This window comes from Rhinichthys klamathensis, unplaced genomic scaffold (assembly GCF_029890125.1).
Source record: "Rhinichthys klamathensis goyatoka isolate OS25496 unplaced genomic scaffold, OSU_Roscu_1.1 h1tg000040l_1, whole genome shotgun sequence".
NCBI classification, from domain to species: domain Eukaryota; kingdom Metazoa; phylum Chordata; class Actinopteri; order Cypriniformes; family Leuciscidae; genus Rhinichthys; species Rhinichthys klamathensis.
Genome location: NW_026606587.1, coordinates 3345432 through 3364954, shown reverse-complemented (window position 1 = coordinate 3364954; position 19523 = coordinate 3345432). Strand labels below are relative to the sequence as shown.

The 19523-nt window shown below is 39.1% G+C and overlaps 2 protein-coding genes across 2 annotated transcripts in view; one reads left to right on the top strand and one right to left on the bottom strand.

The window, feature by feature from the left end:
- Nucleotides 1–19523, bottom strand: part of slc7a4 (solute carrier family 7 member 4) — a 113164-nt gene that overhangs the window by 54977 nt on the left and 38664 nt on the right. The gene's annotated exons all lie outside the window — the stretch shown is intronic.
- Nucleotides 1075–18886, top strand: LOC130081759 (H-2 class II histocompatibility antigen, E-D beta chain-like). The gene is given in 6 exon segments (XM_056246468.1): nucleotides 1075–1084; nucleotides 1154–1429; nucleotides 17861–17903; nucleotides 17905–18140; nucleotides 18324–18431; nucleotides 18691–18886. Coding segments are annotated over 6 exon segments (696 nt in total). The 3' UTR covers nucleotides 18714–18886.

Here is a 19523-nt window from a genome sequence, read left to right as displayed (position 1 = left end):
ATGAGATCAGCGGGACTTTTGCCTTCAAAATCATTCGTGGCATAACTTACATTAGTCAGTTTTTACCCGGACATATCGAATAGACTTCCGTGACTCTGCGTTAAGCTCAGGCTGAATAAGGGATTTTTACCGGTAGGTTTGAACCTGCTGGGGGTCGAGGAGGGAAAGAAACATTAATTTGTGGGTTGAAAAACTATTAAATCTACAGGAATATATTTTAGTTTGCAGTTCGCTACAGATGCGGATAGCCTACTGACTACCAGTAATAAAATGCCGACGTTATTGTACGCTTGCTAGATGGCCCCGCTGCAGTCAAAGCGCAATCTGATTGGCTGATTAAATCTGACTGCTTATCTGATTGGTTAAAGCAACGGTTTCATTGCCATTCATTGTAAGCTACAGGCGCCCGCACTGTCGATTCTGAAGGCCTGAAGGCAGATTTCTTTGACCCAGGCAACGCATGATGGCTGAAATATGATTGGATAAAAGCGCTAAAATAAATATACACTACTGGAAGCAGCGCAACCAAGAGAAAAGCTATGAAATTAAGAGAATGAACTATTGGGAATAATTTAATACTCATTCATGGAAAAAATACTGTATATTAAAGTGCAAGTCAGTGATTCTGATAGTGTTTAGGCCAGCAGAGAAGGCCTTGCTGGCCCTGACGGCCCACCACTGAGAAGCTGATTTGCCAGATTATTTAGACATCTACCAAAAGAACAAGCACTGAGAGAAAGTTATTCATTTGGCATATTCATAGACTGTAAATATGTCACTGCTAAAACTCTTGACTTTTCCTCCCATATTGATGCTGTCTGCATTTATTGGAGCAGGCAAGTACAATGAAACATTGAGCAAAACATTTTTTTTTGTGATTTATACATTTTAATGTAATGAGTTTTTATATTTGATATTTGAGTTAATGTTATTGCTGTTAATTCAGTTGCCTTGCTGATCTTGAATATTCCAGAATATATGAGTGAGATGAGCCAGTAGTTGGGGTGTATTTTAATGGGATTGGATCTATAACACACAGTAACTACACCAAAACAAAGTGATAGCAAATAGCCAATGAATACTGGTACTTTTGTATTTATAACTGATATTATCAAAAACTGAAGATCTACCACTCTGTTTTTTTATGTTTCAGTTGATGGATATTATCAAGTCCAGATGAGTGAATGCGTCCACAGCACCAGTGATTACAGTGATATGGTGTTTCTTCACTCATATTCCTTCAATAAAGGTTTGGATGTACAGTACAACAGCACTGTGGGGAAGTATGTGGGGTACACTGAGGAAGGAGTGAAGCAGGCAGAGAACTGGAACAAAGATCAGACCCTTCTGCAGCAGCTGAAAGCTCTGGTGGACACAGTCTGCAGAAATAATGCTCAGAACAATGACTTAGCTGTCCGTGATAAAACAGGTGAGTGCTGCAAGACTCCTGTCTCATCTTCACTGCATTATAAAGATCTCTAACATGTGTGTTCATTGACGGAGAAGAAACACTCAAAATGTCTGTTGTTTTGGTGGTGTTGTGTCTGCACAATGTGGTTGTCTTCAGTGATTTATGATTGTTTTTAATACAAAATCAATATATTACAACTGGATAACTTTACACAGGGGTTATTTGACAAAATTTTAACTTTTCCAAACTGAATAATATAAGGAAACATGTATGGTCTTTTTTTTTCTTAACAATCCATTTCCGAATCTAAAGAAATTACATTATAGTTCATATAATTCATATAGTTTAATTCATTCAAGTATTATAGCTATACTTGTCAGATAATGTATTTATAATTAGTGGGTGCTTGCCAAAGGCGGACAGGCTCTGTAAGAACATACCTCACAATGGGGTAAAAGTTGTACCTCTGGGGGGCAGGAGCTGCCCAAATTTTCCCATTGATTTACATTGGCCATCCCACACCATGGGCCCTATTTTAACGATCTGAAACGCAAGTGTCAAAGCGCAAAGCGCAAGTAACTTTGTGGGCGGATCCCGGCGCTGTTGCTATTTTCCCGGCGGGATAAATGCCTCTTGCGCCTGGCGCAAATCTAAAAGGGGTTGGTCTGAAGTAGCTTCATTATTCATAGGTGTGGTTTGGGCGTAACGTGAAATAAACCAATCAGAGTGTCCTCTCACATTCCCTTTAAGAGCAGGCGCGCTTGTTCCATGGCGGATCGCTATTATAACGGCGGATTTGCCAGCGCACGCCAGGAGCGGTTCACAGCCGAGGAGACCGACGTTCTCGTCAGGGTCGTAAAACACAGAGAAGTGACATTGTATGGGGATGGGAGAAACCACACAAATTAGCTTCGGTTAAACAGGCGTATCATTTGGGTAAATTTGTAGCCTAATCTAGAAAAAAAAAAAAAATCTAGATAGATCTTTTTCACATCTTCACGGACACAACAATGATTTAATATTTTTCCTTGTAATAATGTATGATTTGCAAAAATGAAAACTGCTGCGTCTGTTTATAATTATTAGAGAATCAAAGTGGATGCGCGTTAACACGCTACATTATGGCCAAGCACGCGCCCTTAAAATACCATATCACTAACGCGCAACGCGCCACTGTCTTTAGACTGTTTTTTTCCTGGTCAGTGGCGCAATTGCTTTCTAAAACTGGAAAATAGCACCAGGGAAGATTTGCGCCGGAACACGCCTCCTCTTTGCGCTGAACCGCCCCCGCGAGCGCAAGTTCATTCCCTAATTTACCGACGTGCGTCTGTGGAGGGAAAAGTCCGCTGTGCGCGGGTGCAAAATAGGAATAATACATGCGTCGCTGTACAAAGTCACTTGCGCTGGGTGCAAGATAGGGCCTCATATGTGTTAGATAGCATGTGGTAAATTGCATAGGGATTTTGTATTGAATATAGCTCTGGATCACAGTGTCATAGAGACAACGGGGTGGGCTCATTTTACTCAGACGACCAATCAGTCTCTCAGGATCATTGAAGCTTTCAAGCCATGCCCTAGCAACCATTCAGAGCAACTTAGCAACAACTTCCATAGACTTCCATTGAAAGAGATCAAAGGGATATCTCCGGACTGAATTGTCATAGAAACACGAGGGTGGTCTCGTTTGACTCAGGGCAGCAAACAGCCAATCATGATTCACCTCAACACATCCTAGCCCTTCCCTAGAAACCATTGTCGTGCACCTTAGCAACCAAAATCCAAAGAGGAATATCTTCCATTCTGAATGTCACAGAGGCATGGGAGTTGGTTTATATCATTCATACTGACAAGCAGCCTTTGTAGTTTGCTTGTAGCTGCCAAGCCACTCCCTAACAACCAAACAGAGTACCCTAGCAACCATTTTGCAAGACCAATATCTCTGCATCAGAACATCATAGGGCTGGGCGGTATATCGAGTTTGTGCGATATATCGATTTTTTTTTTTGCAACGATATGGAATGAGGCAATACCGTTTATATCGATACAGTAATTTGATACGAGCACATCTGAAAAATAGCGAGGACGCAGTGTGATCTGCTGGCTGCAGTGAAAGTAACGTTAGTAGCCTACTATTTGTCCTAAACATGACACAAGCTTATATTAAGGGCTTCAAAATAACTGGTAAGATATAGTTAACAAGTTTAAAGTAGCTTGCCCTGTCAGATGCTCTGACTACTGTTGTTGACTGACAGATAAACACTGGCGCTGTTTAATGCGTTTGAGATGTGGCGCTTTCCTCTGTGTTTAACTTACATTTCACAGATATATTCTCCATATGTTAATGTTAGTCAAACAAATATGTCCATTTCACTGTCAGGAGAGGAGAGGACGAGCTTCTGCAAGTGAATCTGCGCTGATATTCAAGCGTCTGTGAACGAGCGCGGCCGGGCGCATGCGCGCCAAATAGACGGAGCACAATAGTAGCGCAATAATTCTGACTAAAATACATATTGCTCAAATATTTGTTGTTGGAGACAATAAATGTGCCATGTGTGGAATTTTAATCGTAGGCTACAAGTATACATTTTAAGTGCCCATTATAATGGGGTAATCAAATGCAGGCTAATATAGTTTGTGCTTTTGTTTGTGTTTTTATTTTCATTTTTAGTTTAGCCTTAAGTCAATTTAAAAACAAAAGCATTATTTTTGTTTTTAGATTGTAATGTTACAATGTTAGAATGTAATGTGATTTTAACCACCTTTTTGCACATCATATATTGCATAGCCTACATTACATTCACTAGGCCTATATTTGTTTCCATATCCTTCAATATCAACATTGTTTGTAGGATATTATTGGGCAGAATGTGAAATAATTTTTTTAAAAATAAATACAGATTTTCTTTATCCAAATAGAAAAACGTAGAAAGTACAGAGGTATATATCGCCATTTAACCAAAAAATACAGAGATATTATTTTTTGTCCATATCGCCCGGCCAGCCCTAGAACATCATATAGAGATGGGGTTGGCTCTTTTGACTAAATCATTCTAGAACGTGGTAAATCGTAGTAAATCATACTACAATGATGGTAAATCATGCTAAAACGTGGTAAAACGTGGTAAATCATACTAGAAACATGGTCAATCATGGTAAATCATACTAGAACGTGGTATATCATAGTAAATCATAATAGAACATAGTAAATCACGGTAAATCGTTCTAGAACATGCATTGTAACACTCCGATTGCTCGATTGCTTCTGTCTGCCTCGCTGCCTGCTGTGAGTTTGTTTGTTTGCGTCGTGGCTGTCTAAGCCTCGTATTAGCTTCGTATTTCCTTCTGTTTTTCCGTATTTCTTTCTTTTATTCTATTCTGAACCATCATTTAACTCATAATTACAACTCGGACTGTTGGCCAGACGCGTCTCAAGCCAATATATGGCTAGAACCGCAAATACGGTTGGAACATTTGGTTGTTGGTTGTAGAGCGAGACACCGCTTCACTGCTGCTCGCCCTACGATCGATTGCCAAACGCGTTCTTTACACTCACTTACAAACGAACATTTTCCCGTCTATCGTGCGTCTACATTACACCCGTACCACTAAAAAGACGGATTATACCCAAGACTTGAGTCATAAATTAGTATAAATATTAATAGCATCACTGGTTGCATCATTGCTAACTTACTGTCCATCTGTTAAAATGGCGAATATATCAGATCTATGTTATTTACCTTTTGGTGCAGATGAGAACAAATCTGATTTGCTCGCGGTGCAGTCTGAATTAGAGGCTGTAGAAAAGCAGATCCGTGACCTTTTAGAGAGACAAGCTGAGCTGAGAGACCGGCGTTTAGCTCTTGAAACATCACGCGCTGATGCACACGGATCAGTGATTAACGTTAGTAAAGGCCAATTTATACTTCTGCGTCGAGTGTACGCCGTAGTGTACGGCGTGGGCTACGCACGTAGGCGACGCCGTCATGAGCATTTATACTTCTGCGTTTAGGTCTGCGTTGCTCTGCAGTACAGCGCCGAAACGCTAGTTGGCGGCGGAGGGTTTTAATGTTCCACTGTGTTTAGATTCCTCGCGGCAAGAAGAAGAAGATTCCTCGCGGCTGTTTTGAGTTTAGGTTACTACAAGCAATGGCGACTGAAAGAGAGCAGATCATGTTGGAGTTGGAGCTTATCGAGGTGGAAAAGGTAAATTTTTTGTTTTTTTTAACAGTTTCGCTGTACTTAGAATTTAAAAATGGCGGGCGGTGCAGAAGAACACGCCGGAAATGCATAGGAGGAAACGCGATGCTACCAAGCCGACCAATCACAGATCTTGCGGTCCGCGTCGTCGCGACGTGTAGTTACATTTTTGAGGAGGTGCGCGTCAGGTTACGGCGAAGGGTACGGCGTATGGTACGCGTCTGTGCGTATGCTACGCCGTACCTACTGCGCGCACCCGACGCAGAAGTATAAATTGGCCTTAACCCGCTGTCCCTGACCTCGTCCACTCCACGCGTTTCTCAGCATTGGTCCCGAGCGTCCAGGTCTATGGCGTTCCGATCGGCTCTTTAATATAACTTTGCAACATGCACTCGTTACAATGAACGTCTCACTCAACGTCTTAATTTTTTTTTTATTCTGCTATTTATTCCATTCAATTTAAGACGCAGACGTGACGCAGACGTCACGCAGACGTGACGCAGACGTCACGTAAATCACGTGTGGCAGTGAAGTGTATTGTCAGACGTTTACGTGTCATTCACGTGTAGCAGTGAAGTTATAAATTGTTTTTTTCTCTAACACGGGTTTAACACTCTACTCAGCACAGCTCAGTGCAGTGTGCCAGCGGTTGCGATCGGTTCTTTAATATGACTTTGCAACATGCACTCGTCTCAATGAACCTGACACTTGCGTCTGTCTTATAACGTCACGTCTGCGTCTGTGATTTATATATAGGATTTTTTTTATATATATAATTTTAAAAGGCCAGCACTTTGGTAAACTAGAAAACAGACAACTCGATCGCACAACCACTGTTTCTGTAGATCCTTTAAATAGAAGAATAGAATTAAAAAATAATATTTTTTATAAATAGGCCTATATAAAACTATTAGGCTATAGGCTACTAAAATGGTTACAAAAACATAATGTCGGATATCCTGAATAATAGGCTACTACAATCTGCAAACTCAAGGCTATGAACACAAAACAGTTTAGGCTATGTCCTATTGGACGTCGTTTGTTTGTTTATTTATTTATTTATTTAGCCTATTCAGTTTTTGTAGCAGCAGCATAATAAACAAGACGTGTTTCGTTTGTCACATGCTATTGTTTGGGTTTTCAGCGTATTTTTATTCCAAATGTTCCATAGCCTATAATTGAATACAAAAGTTTTATATTAGCCTATATATATAATAAAAATATTAATAATATTTTTTTGTTAATAGGCTATCTTCATTACATAGAGATATAATTATACAAAATACAAAAAGTAGCCTAGTCAAAAGGCATAAAGAACATTACATTTAATATTTTTACTATATATTTTGTGCTTATTATTTTTAATTAACGAAATGTCAATCATCTTTATAACAGAAGATACAATACAATCCTTTTCGTGTAGGAACAAGCAATGCTAGAAATATGTGGTTAGCATAGCATCTTAATGTAATCTTTATTTTATTATTTTATTCGTTCATTTACTAATTAGCTGCATGTTAACTCAACTAATGTAATCTAAATAACTGGATACTAATTACTAATATCCAATAAATAAGTAAATAATGTAAAATAAATGTATTGATTAGAGTAGCCATAGACTAAAGATTTTTCTTATATTAATTAATGGGCAAGCGCACGCAGAAATCTTGCTGCAGTAGGCGTCAATCAAACTTCGGTGAAACTCTAAAAACCAAATATTACAACTTTAAAATTAAACATTACAAATAACACATTTTATTTTGTTAGTTAAATCAGCCCAAATGTTTACAACTAGGCTAAGTTATTTTGTGTTGGTCACGAGACTCCTAGTGGTGAATAGTACATAGGCCTACATGCTTTTTAGTTTTTATGGTTAATGTTTTTATGATTAAGTAGGCTATAGGCTATGTGGACATGTTGACAAGAAAAAATGGCAAACACAAATTTTAACATGATAATTTGTGTAAATTAATATTTAGCCTACTAACTATATTATAAAAAGCTATGTATAAGCAAGGTAATGTGCACTTCATTGCTAGAATTGAAGATCGGTGGGGGAAAATAATAAAGAACGAATAAGTGTGTGGAATGTGCTGGGCCGGGTTTCCCGATAACGATGTATCTTAGCTCTTAAGAGCGCTCTCTACGTGCAAGGTTACGAACGCTCGCCGCAATTCCACGCGCGTTTCCCAAAAATGCACTTAACATGAAAGCGCGAGAACGCGTTCTACGTGCTACTTAAGCATCGCTGTCCATTCGCGAAGTGCTGAAATATAACCTTATATGGAATCGTATTCTGAACGTTTAACCTAATAATCGTCATTTGTTGTGGATTAAATCAAGACAAGTCTATATAGATATAAAGCACCAATAGGGCCTACAGGCTGACAAAATGGCTGAACAAAAACAAAAAAACAAGAGAAGATACCTTTCAAAAAGATCAAATTAATGTCCTTTTAGATAAGATATATAGAGGGGTTTTATTTTTAACAGATTTAAAGGATACAAATAAGGAAAAACAAAACATCTGGGAGGACATTGCAAACTAACTGCAACCGTGTTCAAAGATCAGGGAAGGAGGTCCGCAAGAAATGCCCAATACATGGCTGGTTTTCGTGCACGTCAGCAAGTCGTTGACAGAATTTTTTGAATTCATCCCTATTTTGCCCAGTCTTTAAAGCATATTTCCCAGATTTCTTATTTTATGATTTTTTTGTTCATTCGTTTAATTTAGATGTGTATTTCTATTTTTCTTCTCTTTTTAATTATTTCCTATATTAATTTAAACAAAACACGAGTACAACAAAGTGTACAATAAAGTACAATCAAAACATATTTATTATAGTATATTATACTCACGTAGTGTAGTCTGTTAAATCTAGATAAAAGTGTAATCTGCCGGTTGTCCTACAGGTGATCTCATAACTCTGTCTTCTTACGATGAACTTGGGGATTTACGATTACTCCAGAGCACTCGTAGTTCTACGAAGATTTTCAAGTGCTACTTAAGTTACGATGCTTTTGGGAAACAGACCATAATATTAAGATCAGTCGCGATCGTTTTTACGATCAACTTAGGCTTACAATGCTTTTGGGAAACGCAGCCATGGAAACCCCCTTGACGCAGACGTGACGTTCTGCACACGAACGAGTGATGTGGCAGACGCAGACGAGACGTTCGGCAGACGCAGACGTCACGTTCGGCACACGAACGAGTGATGTGGCAGACGCAGACGAGACGTTCTGCAGACGCAGACGTCACGTTCGGCAGACGCAGACGTCACGTTCATTGAGACGAGTGCGTGCTACAAAGTTACATATTTGAGCCTATCGGAACGCCATACAGGTCACGTTCAGCCATGGTTTCATTCACTCCGGCTCCAACACATCACCACGAAGCCTGGGTGGTTCCGCGGAAGCCGCAATCCAGGACAAAAATCTTTCCGCCCCTCCCGGTTTTCGAGATCTCCACCCAGAACCGCTTCTCCCCTCTTCGTGAAACGGAACGCGATGCTGTGATCATCGGCGATTCCACGGTCCGACACATCCACGCTACGTCAGGTAAAAGTAAGGTGCACAGTCATTGCTTTCCTGGTGCTCATGTTCTCGATATCACTGCGCGGGTACCTGAGATCTTGAACGGTGACGAGCGCGTCGGAGCTGTTGTGCTGCACGCGGGAGCTAACGACATTAGGCTTCGACAGACGGAGGTTCTGAAGAAAGACTTCAGGAACCTTATCGATACGGTACGCAGCACATCGCCTGAAACATTGATTATTGTGTCTGGACCGCTTCCTACGTACCGAAAAGGGCATGAAAAGTTCAGTAGATTATTCGCGCTAAATGAATGGTTATTGTCATGGTGCAATGAGCAGAAAGTGCTCTTTCTAAATAACTGGAATCTGTTTTGGGAGCGACCAAGGCTTTTCCGCGCTGATGGTTTACACCCAAGTAGAATCGGGGCAGATCTTCTCTCCAAGATGTTAACCCTCTGGGGTCTGAAAACGCGCCGGCGCGTTTTACTGTTTTTTTTTCACATAGCAGCAACATAGACTTAAAATACTCCATCATTTATGGTCATATAAATACAATCAATACATGATTATAAACTATAGAGGGTCTTCTTTTTTTGTGTACACTCACATTAACATCAAAGCGGCTATTCATAAGATTCATTCACTTTCCTGCGCGTTTGGAAGATGGCACGCTACACCGGCGCGGAGGGTCTTCAGCTCGTCCTGGACAGTGACGAAGAATTCACATTTTCCTCAGAAGAAGAGCAGGACTCCGACGATGAACGTTTGTATTTTGAAGAGCGACTTGATCCAGCCGTGGATACAATTTCGAAAAAGTAAGTCTTTTAGTTTAAATTACATTAGTTGACAAACTATTTTATATAAACATGTACATATTTACTGGTTGGACCATTTCCAGACTTGCCATCCAGTAGCCTATTCAGAGTATTGAAATTTAAAAAATATATATCTATATATCTAAAATATATCAATTTATCCTGTTAAAATGTTTTTCCCCTCAGTCTGAAAATGTTGAACAATGATTATTAAATCTTGGATTATTCAAATATTGTTGATGATAAATTCAAAGTTATTTTTTTTTCTTTTCAAAACTATAAATCCTCAAAAGAAAAATCCAAAAATTTATAATTTTGGCCACTTAATTAAGTTTTATTTTGTAGAAAGTCTTTCTTTAAAGTGAATTTAGTTTTGTATAAATTGTATCTTAATTTTAATAATTGTTTCATCAACCAATTGCCTGGATTTACAGTTTTTCTCGATTGCTTAAACACTATAACCAGGCTTTTGAACTAAAATTTCAAAACCATAATGCCATTTATCAAAAAGCACACCCATTTCCCTGAACTATAAATTATGTTTTATTAACAAAGTTCGGGAGGAGCACGTTCAGATAATTAAACCTAATTAAACACACGTGGAGCATATTCAAATAATCAAACCTAATTAGACACGAGTGGAGCTCACTCAATCATATATACAGCAAACTTACCTCCGTTCATTGACAGTTTAACAGCATCCCTCCACCACCCCATCTCCTCACTTATAGTCCTAATACTCTTACAACAACGGGGGGAGTACTCTGGGTTCGGGCAAAATTCCGAGCTCGGAGCCCTCCTCGCGGACAGCACGCCAAATACGCATAATCTTTACTCTGTTTAATGGATGTAAGTGTGAACTCGTGACACACTATTCCCCTGTTTTGACACATGAGTCAGATTTGTTGAACTGTCACTGCAAAACTCTACACACAAATCCCTTCATTTCTCATTGCCTACACCATGTGGTCATTTAAAAAGCACTAGTATTCAATATTGTTCACTCAAATCAGCACAGCTTCAGCTCAGTTAGCACACAGTTCCCCAGGTGAAAACACTAAGAGTCAAAATTGAACACGCATCAATCAGATCCTTCAATAGATAGATAAAAGAGCCCGAATCAGTTTATTGAGTTTTGGAACAATGAATCCAGAAAGACATGAAGGAAGAGGTTGAGGAAGAGGAAGATGAAGAGGAGGAGGAGAAAGAGAAAGAGGAAGTGGAGGAGGAAGGGCAAGGACAAGAAGACAAACAGTCTCAGTGAAATTCAAGCCACTTTAGTTGACCATGTCTTTGTCCATGGTGTGACTATGAGGGAGGCTGGGCAACGAGTACAGCCAAATTTGAGTCGCGGCTTTGACACCGAACTTCGTTATTCGAATATAATTCTAATATTTAAAAAAATAATGATATTCGAACGAATATTAGGCAGCCTTTAATATTCTAACCTGTTATGGGCATTATTTTTTTTGTAAATGTGTTTGCTTGTAGGCCCTAAATGTTGTTTTCAATTCCGAAGTTGTGAATCGCGAGCTCATTAGCAAGGCAATTATTGGTCATCTGGGCTCCTGTAGGTGACGTTAGCGTCCTAGTTAGTGCAGCAGCGCCTATTTTGTATATCAAACAATGGACGCGCCAACTCCTACAACACCCACGCCTGACAGGAGTTCGAAATCTACACTCCTGACAATTTGAAAAGCAACGTGTGGCGCTACTTACATTTTTACCAGGTATTCGTTCACTGTTAACATCCTTCTGTGAACAGTAAGCCCCGGCTTCTATAAAAGTTCATCATTTTGACATTGTTGAGCGAACGTTAGACCGCTGAACTTTTAGTCATCATGAAAACAAACAGAGCGGTGCGTATGGAGTGCATCAGAGCAGCATCAAGAATATCAAATACATTGCAGAGAATCTCTTATTTGCATCTTAAGTTTATTGCCAATACCCAATAATAATGTCAGGTTTGCGAAAAGTGTAGAACTCGGTGAGCTCGCCATACATGCCAACCCTCCCGATTTTTCCGGGAGACTCCCGAATTTCAAAGCCCCTCCCGAAAATCTCCCGGACCGACCTTTCTCCCGAATTTCTCCCGATTTCCACCCGGACAACAACGCCGACGGGGTGTCATTGGTTGTTGCGTTAAATCTTACCCAGAAACAATAGTGCTATTTTCTGATTGGCTAACAACACCAGACGAACAACACCATAGGAGACGCGCTTGATTCCTGCCGGTGTGGTGCCGAATTCTGACCCCCGCCAAATTATTACCCCCCTAGTAGTATTGGTAGGTTTAGGATTAGTTGTGGGGGAGGGGTTAGGATTAGGGGTGGGGTTAGGATTAGGCAATCAGGTACTGACTTCAATGAGGGGGGTAATAATTTGGCAGGGAGTCGAAATTCGGCACAACACCGGTTCCACAGTGAGAGCGGCGCGGGTCGCGCGGCCAGAGTTTTGGACGCTGCGGCATAAATATATTACAAATAGTTTTTCAAATAGTTTTACAAATAGTTTTTCAATGAGAAATACAATGTGTGGCGGGAGAGCGTGACAAAAGACCGAAATGAGTGACTGTCACGCTCAATGCGTGACACTTGAGAGCCCTGCTGATGTGTGATGAAAGCACAAGCAGAAACACGTATAAAGTATGTATTTTGTATTTACACTTCTCTTGTAAGTAATTTGTGGCTGCTGTCTGTGAAAATTGCTCTCTATTATACAGTACAATACATATATTATATACAAAAAATATTGTACAAAAAAAATAGTTTTTCAATGAGAAATACAATGTGTGGCGGGAGAGCGTGACAAAAGACCGAAATGAGTGACTGTCACGCTCAATGCGTGACACTTGAGAGCCCTGCTGATGTGTGATGAAAGCACAAGCAGAAACACGTATAAAGTATGTATTTTGTATTTACAGGTTAGGGTTAGGGTTAGGATTCAATAAATTCAATAAATAAATTTTTGCAATAAATTCAAAACAACATTTCCAAAACTGGTAAGTTATGTTGCTTGTGGTTCCCCCCTCACAAACCTTTTCACATGATGAACCCAAAAGACACGACCAATGCATACATTGGCACATTTGCATTCATTCATGTACTACACAGTACAACTCACACACACACAAAAATTCCCGTTTTACTCTTCTTCTTTTTTTACTCTCTCTGCTAAAAAAATGTTTTATATTTACTTACAGTATGTCATATGATGTGTGACCATCATATGACAGTAAAAGAGCAAACACAAACCTTATTCTAATATGGAATTGTATTGGAATGGTAAAGAATGTTGGTACGTGACAGAAGGGCCTCCACTCAAGGATACAATATGAACAAGTCTAAGAATGCTCCACATATAGTTGAAATACCATCATTGGCCTATAAAAAAAACATTCTGAGAGTCAAGACTATAAAGGATGAAGGATGCCCTCCTTCACGGTCACACTCTGTGCCACTCTGTGTGACTGTACGACTGCTGGCCTTTTCTTTTACTGTAAGAAATTATAAACCTCATCAAAGACTATTGGAAATGTTTGTCTCTTATTCAGTGATAGACATGTGTTTGCCACCACACCTCCCTGAAGCTTCTGATGATGGAGGCGACGGTGAAGCGACTCAAATTTGGCTGTACTCGTTGCCCAGCCTCCCTCATAGTCACACCATGGACAAAGACATGGTCAACTAAAGTGGCTTGAATTTCATTGAGACTGCTTGTCTTCTTGTCCTTGCCCTTCCTCCTCCTCTTCCTCCAACTCCCCCTCTTCCTCCTCCCATTCCTCCAACTCCCCTCTTCCTCTTCCTCCTCCTCCTCTTCATCCTCCTCCTCTTCCTCCTCCTCCTCCTCCTCCTCCTCCTCCTCCTCTTCCTCCTCCTCCTCCTCTTCATCCTCCTCCCCCTCCTCATCCTCCTCCTCCTCTTCCTCTATGTCTTTCTGGATTCATTGTTCCAAAACTCAATAAACTGATTCGGGCCCTTTTATCTATCTATTGAAGGATCTGATTGATGTGTGTTAAATTTTGACTCTTAGTGTTTTCACCTGGGTAATTGTGTGCTAACTGAGCTGAAGCTGTGCTGACTTGAGTGAACAATATTGAATGCTTGTGCTTTCTAAATGACCACATGGTGTAGGCAATGAGAAATGAAGGGATTTGTGTGTAGAGTTTTGCAGTAACAGTTCAACAAATCTGACTCATGTGTCAAAACAGGGGAATAGTGTTTATAGTTCAGGGAAATGGGTGTGCTTTTTGATAAATGGTATTATGGTTTTGAAATTTTAGTTCAAAAGCCTGGTTATAGTGTTTAAGCAATCGAGAAAAACTGTAAAACAAAAAATCTCGCTATTAGTAAACAAAAACAATTCCTAAAGCTAGGTCTTCTAAACATTAGATCGCTCACACCTAAGGTGGTTATTGTAAATGAAATGGTCACAGATAATAATTTCGATGTTCTGTGCCTTACTGAAACCTGGCTTAAACCAAATGATAATTTCGGTCTAAATGAGTCTACTCCACCAGGATACTGTTATAAGCATGTATAATGTATAATGTATAATGTTTTGTGTTAGATCATTGTCTGATCGGTCGTGGCGGCGGTGTTGCAACAATCTACAGAGATATCCTTAATGTTACTCAGAAAACTCGTCATAGGTTTAATTCGTTTGAAGTACTTGTGCTAAATGTTACGCTCTTAGATGTAAGAAAAAAATCCCTATTATCTCTAGCATTGGCTACCGTATATAGACCTCCAGGGCCTTACGCCGATTTCCTAAAAGAGTTTGCAGACTTTCTATCAGATCTATTGGTCAAGGTCGATAAAGCATTAATTGTTGGAGATTTTAACATACACGTAGATAATTCAAATGATGCGTTAGGGGCTGCGTTCACAGATTTATTAAACTCCTTCGGGGTCAAGCAAAACGTCACCGGACCAACTCATCGTCTTAATCACACACTCAATTTAATTATATCATATGGAACCGATCCAACCGATATAGATATCATTCTACAAAGTGATGATGTCACTGACCATTACATGGTAACCTGTATATTACGTACTGCTGTAATATGTCATGCTGCGCCACGTTATCGACCAGGCAGAACAATTCTTCCATCCACCATAGATCATTTCTCAAATAGCTTATCTGATCTGTCTCAGCTACTGCCTGAACCAAAACAAACAGATGAACTAGATGAACTAACTAACACTTTGAGCTCCATTCTCTCTAGAACATTGGATACTGTTGCACCCATTAAATTGAAAAAGGTCAGAGAAAACAGTATAGCACCATGGTACAATAATACTACGTATGTTTTAAAGAGAGAAACCCGTAATTTAGAGCGTAAATGGAAAAAAAACTAATTTAGAGGTCTTTAGAATCACGTGGAAAGACAGTATGTCACGGGCCTTTATAAAAAGGCCCTTAAAACAGCCAGGGCTGAGCACCTCAGCAAACTAATAGAATACCGTGGCTAGACTAACAAATAAACAGACGTCGCCTGAACAAAATACCTCGTTTCAGTTCAGTAGTAATGATTTCATGAACTTCTTCACCGAGAAAATTGAAAGCATCAGAATCACAATCGTAAACGCTCAATCTTTGCTCGCGCCTTATAATTCAGCCACAATTATTACCCCACAAGAACAATTACAATGCTTTACGACCATAGAACAAAAAGAGTTAAATAAACTTATCACTTCATCTAAAACAACAACATGCTTATTAGATCCTATACCAACTAAACTATTAAAAGAAGTGTTACCTATAGTGGAAGAACCTCTTCTCAATATTATTAACTCATCTTTATCTTTAGGTCATGTTCCAAGAACGTTCAAGCTGGCGGTTATAAAACCTCTTATTAAGAAACCACAATTAGATCCAAATAACCTAGCAAATTACAGACCCATCTCAAATCTTACATTTATGTCAAAAATATTAGAAAAAGTTGTGTCCGCTCAACTCGGCTATTTCTTGCAAGAAAACGACATCTATGAAAAGTTTCAGTCTGGATTCAGGCCACATCATAGCACTGAAACTGCACTTGTTAGAATCACAAATGATTTACTCTTAGCTTCGGACCCAAGGCTGTATCTCAATACTAGTTTTACTTGATCTTAGTGCTGCGTTTTATACTATAGATCACACAATGCTCTTAGATCGACTACAAAATTACACTGGTGTTCAAGGACAAGCATTAAGCTGGTTCCGGTCATATTTATCTGACCGCTACCATTTTGTCTACTTAAATGGAGAAAAATCTATCGTAACTTCGGGAAACTATGGAGTGCCGCAGGGATCTGTGTTAGGCCCTTTATTATTCTCAATATATATATGCTGCCACTTGGTAATATTCTAAGGAAACATGGAATTAGTTTCCATTGTTATCCTGATGACAGTCAAATATATATTTCATCACGGCCAGATGAATACGCTAAATTATCCAAATTGACAGATTGTGTTAAAGATATAAAAGATTGGATGATGCGTAATTTTCTTTTATTAAATCCAGACAAGACAGAGGTAATACTTATCGGTTCTAAAAACCGTCCACAAAACTTTTCACAGCACGACTTTAACTTTAACTCATGTTTAGTAGGATGCCCTGTTACGTTATCCGCTACAGTAAAAGACCTGGGTGTTACATTAGACTGCAACCTGTCTTTTAAAAATCATATTTCATATGTTACAAAAACACCCTTTTTCCACCTTAGAAACATTGCTAAGCTACGTAATATGCTATCAATCTCTGATGCAGAAAAGTTAGTTCATGCATTCATGACCTCGAGACTAGATTACTGTAATGCTTTATTAGCTGGCTGTCCTGCATCCTCAATAAACAAGCTACAGTTAGTCCAAAATGCAGCCGCTAGAGTTCTTACTAGATCAAGAAAATATGATCATATAACACAGATTTTATCATCACTACATTGGTTACCTATAAAGTTCCATATTAATTACAAGGTATTGCTTTTGACCTATAAAGCTCTAAATGGTTTAGCTCCAGTCTATTTAACGGATCTTCTATCGCCCTATAATCCATCGCGCTCTTTAAGATCACTAAATTCGAGGCTTCTGGTCGTTCCTAGGATATCCAGATCCACCAAAGGAGGGAGAGCATTTTCACATTTAGCTCCGAAGCTCTGGAATAGCCTTCCGGATATTGTTCGTTGCTCAGACTCGCTCTCCCAGTTTAAAACTAGACTAAAGACGCATCTATTTAGCCAGGCATTCATATAAATTTTTTTATCTTACAGTTACTGTAAATTTGGCCTCTAGTTCATAAATGCTAGATGAGAACTGGCCCTGACTGAGCCTGGGTTCTCCCAAGGTTTTTTTTTCTCCGTTGGGTCATCTGATGGAGTTTTAGGACACCAGTAGGTCACTTGACGGAGTTTTTCGGTTCCTTGCCACTGTTGCCTTTGGCTTGCTCAGTTTGGGGATATTCAAATTAAATAACCAATCATACCATTGATCAGCTCTACCAAACTTGGATGTATTTTTTCCAGTAATAAACAAGCACTGTTAGGTTGTTTTGATTGATACTGTAAAGCAGCTTTGGTACAGTCTGTATTGTGAAAAGCGCTATATAAATATATTTGACTTGACTTGACTTGACTTAAATCATGGTAACTATGTTAAATATTGGTAAACTAGCATGATGTTAGCAACATGTTAATAATGTTAGCATAATGCTAGCAACATGCTAATCATGTTAACAACATGCTAATTGTGTTAGCATCTTGCTAAAAGCATGCTAACCGAGTGTCGAGTTTTGCCACTGCAAGCGCCCACTCACATTTTCTTCAGGAAATTTACATTCTAGTTCTAGTGACACCATTCTAGTGTTATACATTAGAATAAAAGCTCATTTTTGAGGGGTTTTTTTTCTCCTGGTTTAGTTCTACCGACGGTTACAATCAGTTCAGTGAAGCAGGCTGAAGGCCCATCCAGCTGTGTTGATGTGCAGTGCATATGAATTCTACCCTGAAAAAATCAAAGTTTACTGGCTGAGAAACGGTGAAGTGGTGACCACAGACGTGACTTCAACAATGGAGATGGCTGATGGAGACTGGTATTACCAGATTCACTCTCAGCTGGAATACACTCCTAAATCTGGAGAGAAGATCTCCTGTGTGGTGGAGCACGCCAGCTCACCTCAACCTATTGTTGAAGACTGGAGTAAGACAAAACATTTACTTTACAGTCTTTCCTTTATTAATAGTTTTGGCATATTTATGGGAGAAAATTGAAAATATGGAAATTATTTTGTTATTACACTTGCACAACTAAACAAATACTAAACATGTAAATATTGAGAATGAAGATCATTCGCTAACAGAGCATGATTTCCGTTCCCCACAGATCCCTCTGAGTCTGACAGGAATAAAATCGCTATGGGATCCTCTGGTCTGGTGCTGGGAATCATCATAGCCGCTGCTGGACTCATTTACTACAAAAAGAAATCATCAGGTCAGTGGAGATGAGAGCAGATCATGCTGATACTCATCCATACATCTGTGGATCTCGACTGGATCTCGACTTTCCAGTTTAGCTCCAATCCTAATCAAACAAACCTGAACAAGCTAATAAAGGTCTTAAATATTTCTAGAAGCTATACAGGCATGTGAATATGATCAAGGTGATCAAGGTTTGATCAAACCAAACACTGCAGGACCTCGAGGGCCAGAGTCTAACTTGTCAAATTTTTTTTTTTTTTTTACTTTGTCAGGGAGGATCCTGGTGCCAAACTGACTCCAGTAAGTCTAATGTTACCTGATGCCGACTGAAAGAAGACCTCCTTGGATCACTGATGCATTCTCTTTAGTCACATCTTTCATACAGTCTCCTTATACTGAACTTTTTTTTTTTTTTTTTACTTTAATAATTAAAGTAATAATGACAATTTTTAAATTGCATCAAACATACACGACTTGTATTTGAGCATCTCTATGTAATGTTGGTAGTGATAAAATAACGTGTATTTTATTATGTGTAATGATTTAGCTTGAACTCTCTAGAGCTGATCGTATGTGGATAGAACCAATGTGAATGAGGATGTTATAAAGGTTTTCAATCAATATTTTCATAACATTTAGAACTATTATGAAACCAATCAAAGGTTTGATTTGAGTCAGAGAGGCACAGAAACTTTTATTCATGGAGCTTTAGCGCCCCCTGCTGTCATTATTGTTAATTGCATATAGTTTCCAGTGTGTGATTGCTTCGTTTAAATAATCTTACTAATACTACTGTTACTAGCAGAAAAACATCTATAAAATATGGAAAATCATATGGAGGAATGTTTTTTTTTAATCTGTACATTTTAGTTCTAAATATTTCTTTACAAAACCATTAAAAGTTTTTTTTAGAGCTTTTCCTTCATATTTACCAACATTTTTCTTCACATTAAGTGCTTTACAACAATGTAATAAATTAACTGCATAACTAAGTTTATTAAGGCGTATAAAGGTCATGGGTTCGATTTCCAGGAAATAAATGAACTAATAAAATGTATACATTGAATGCAATAGAATAAAATTGGCATGCAAAATGCACAAATGT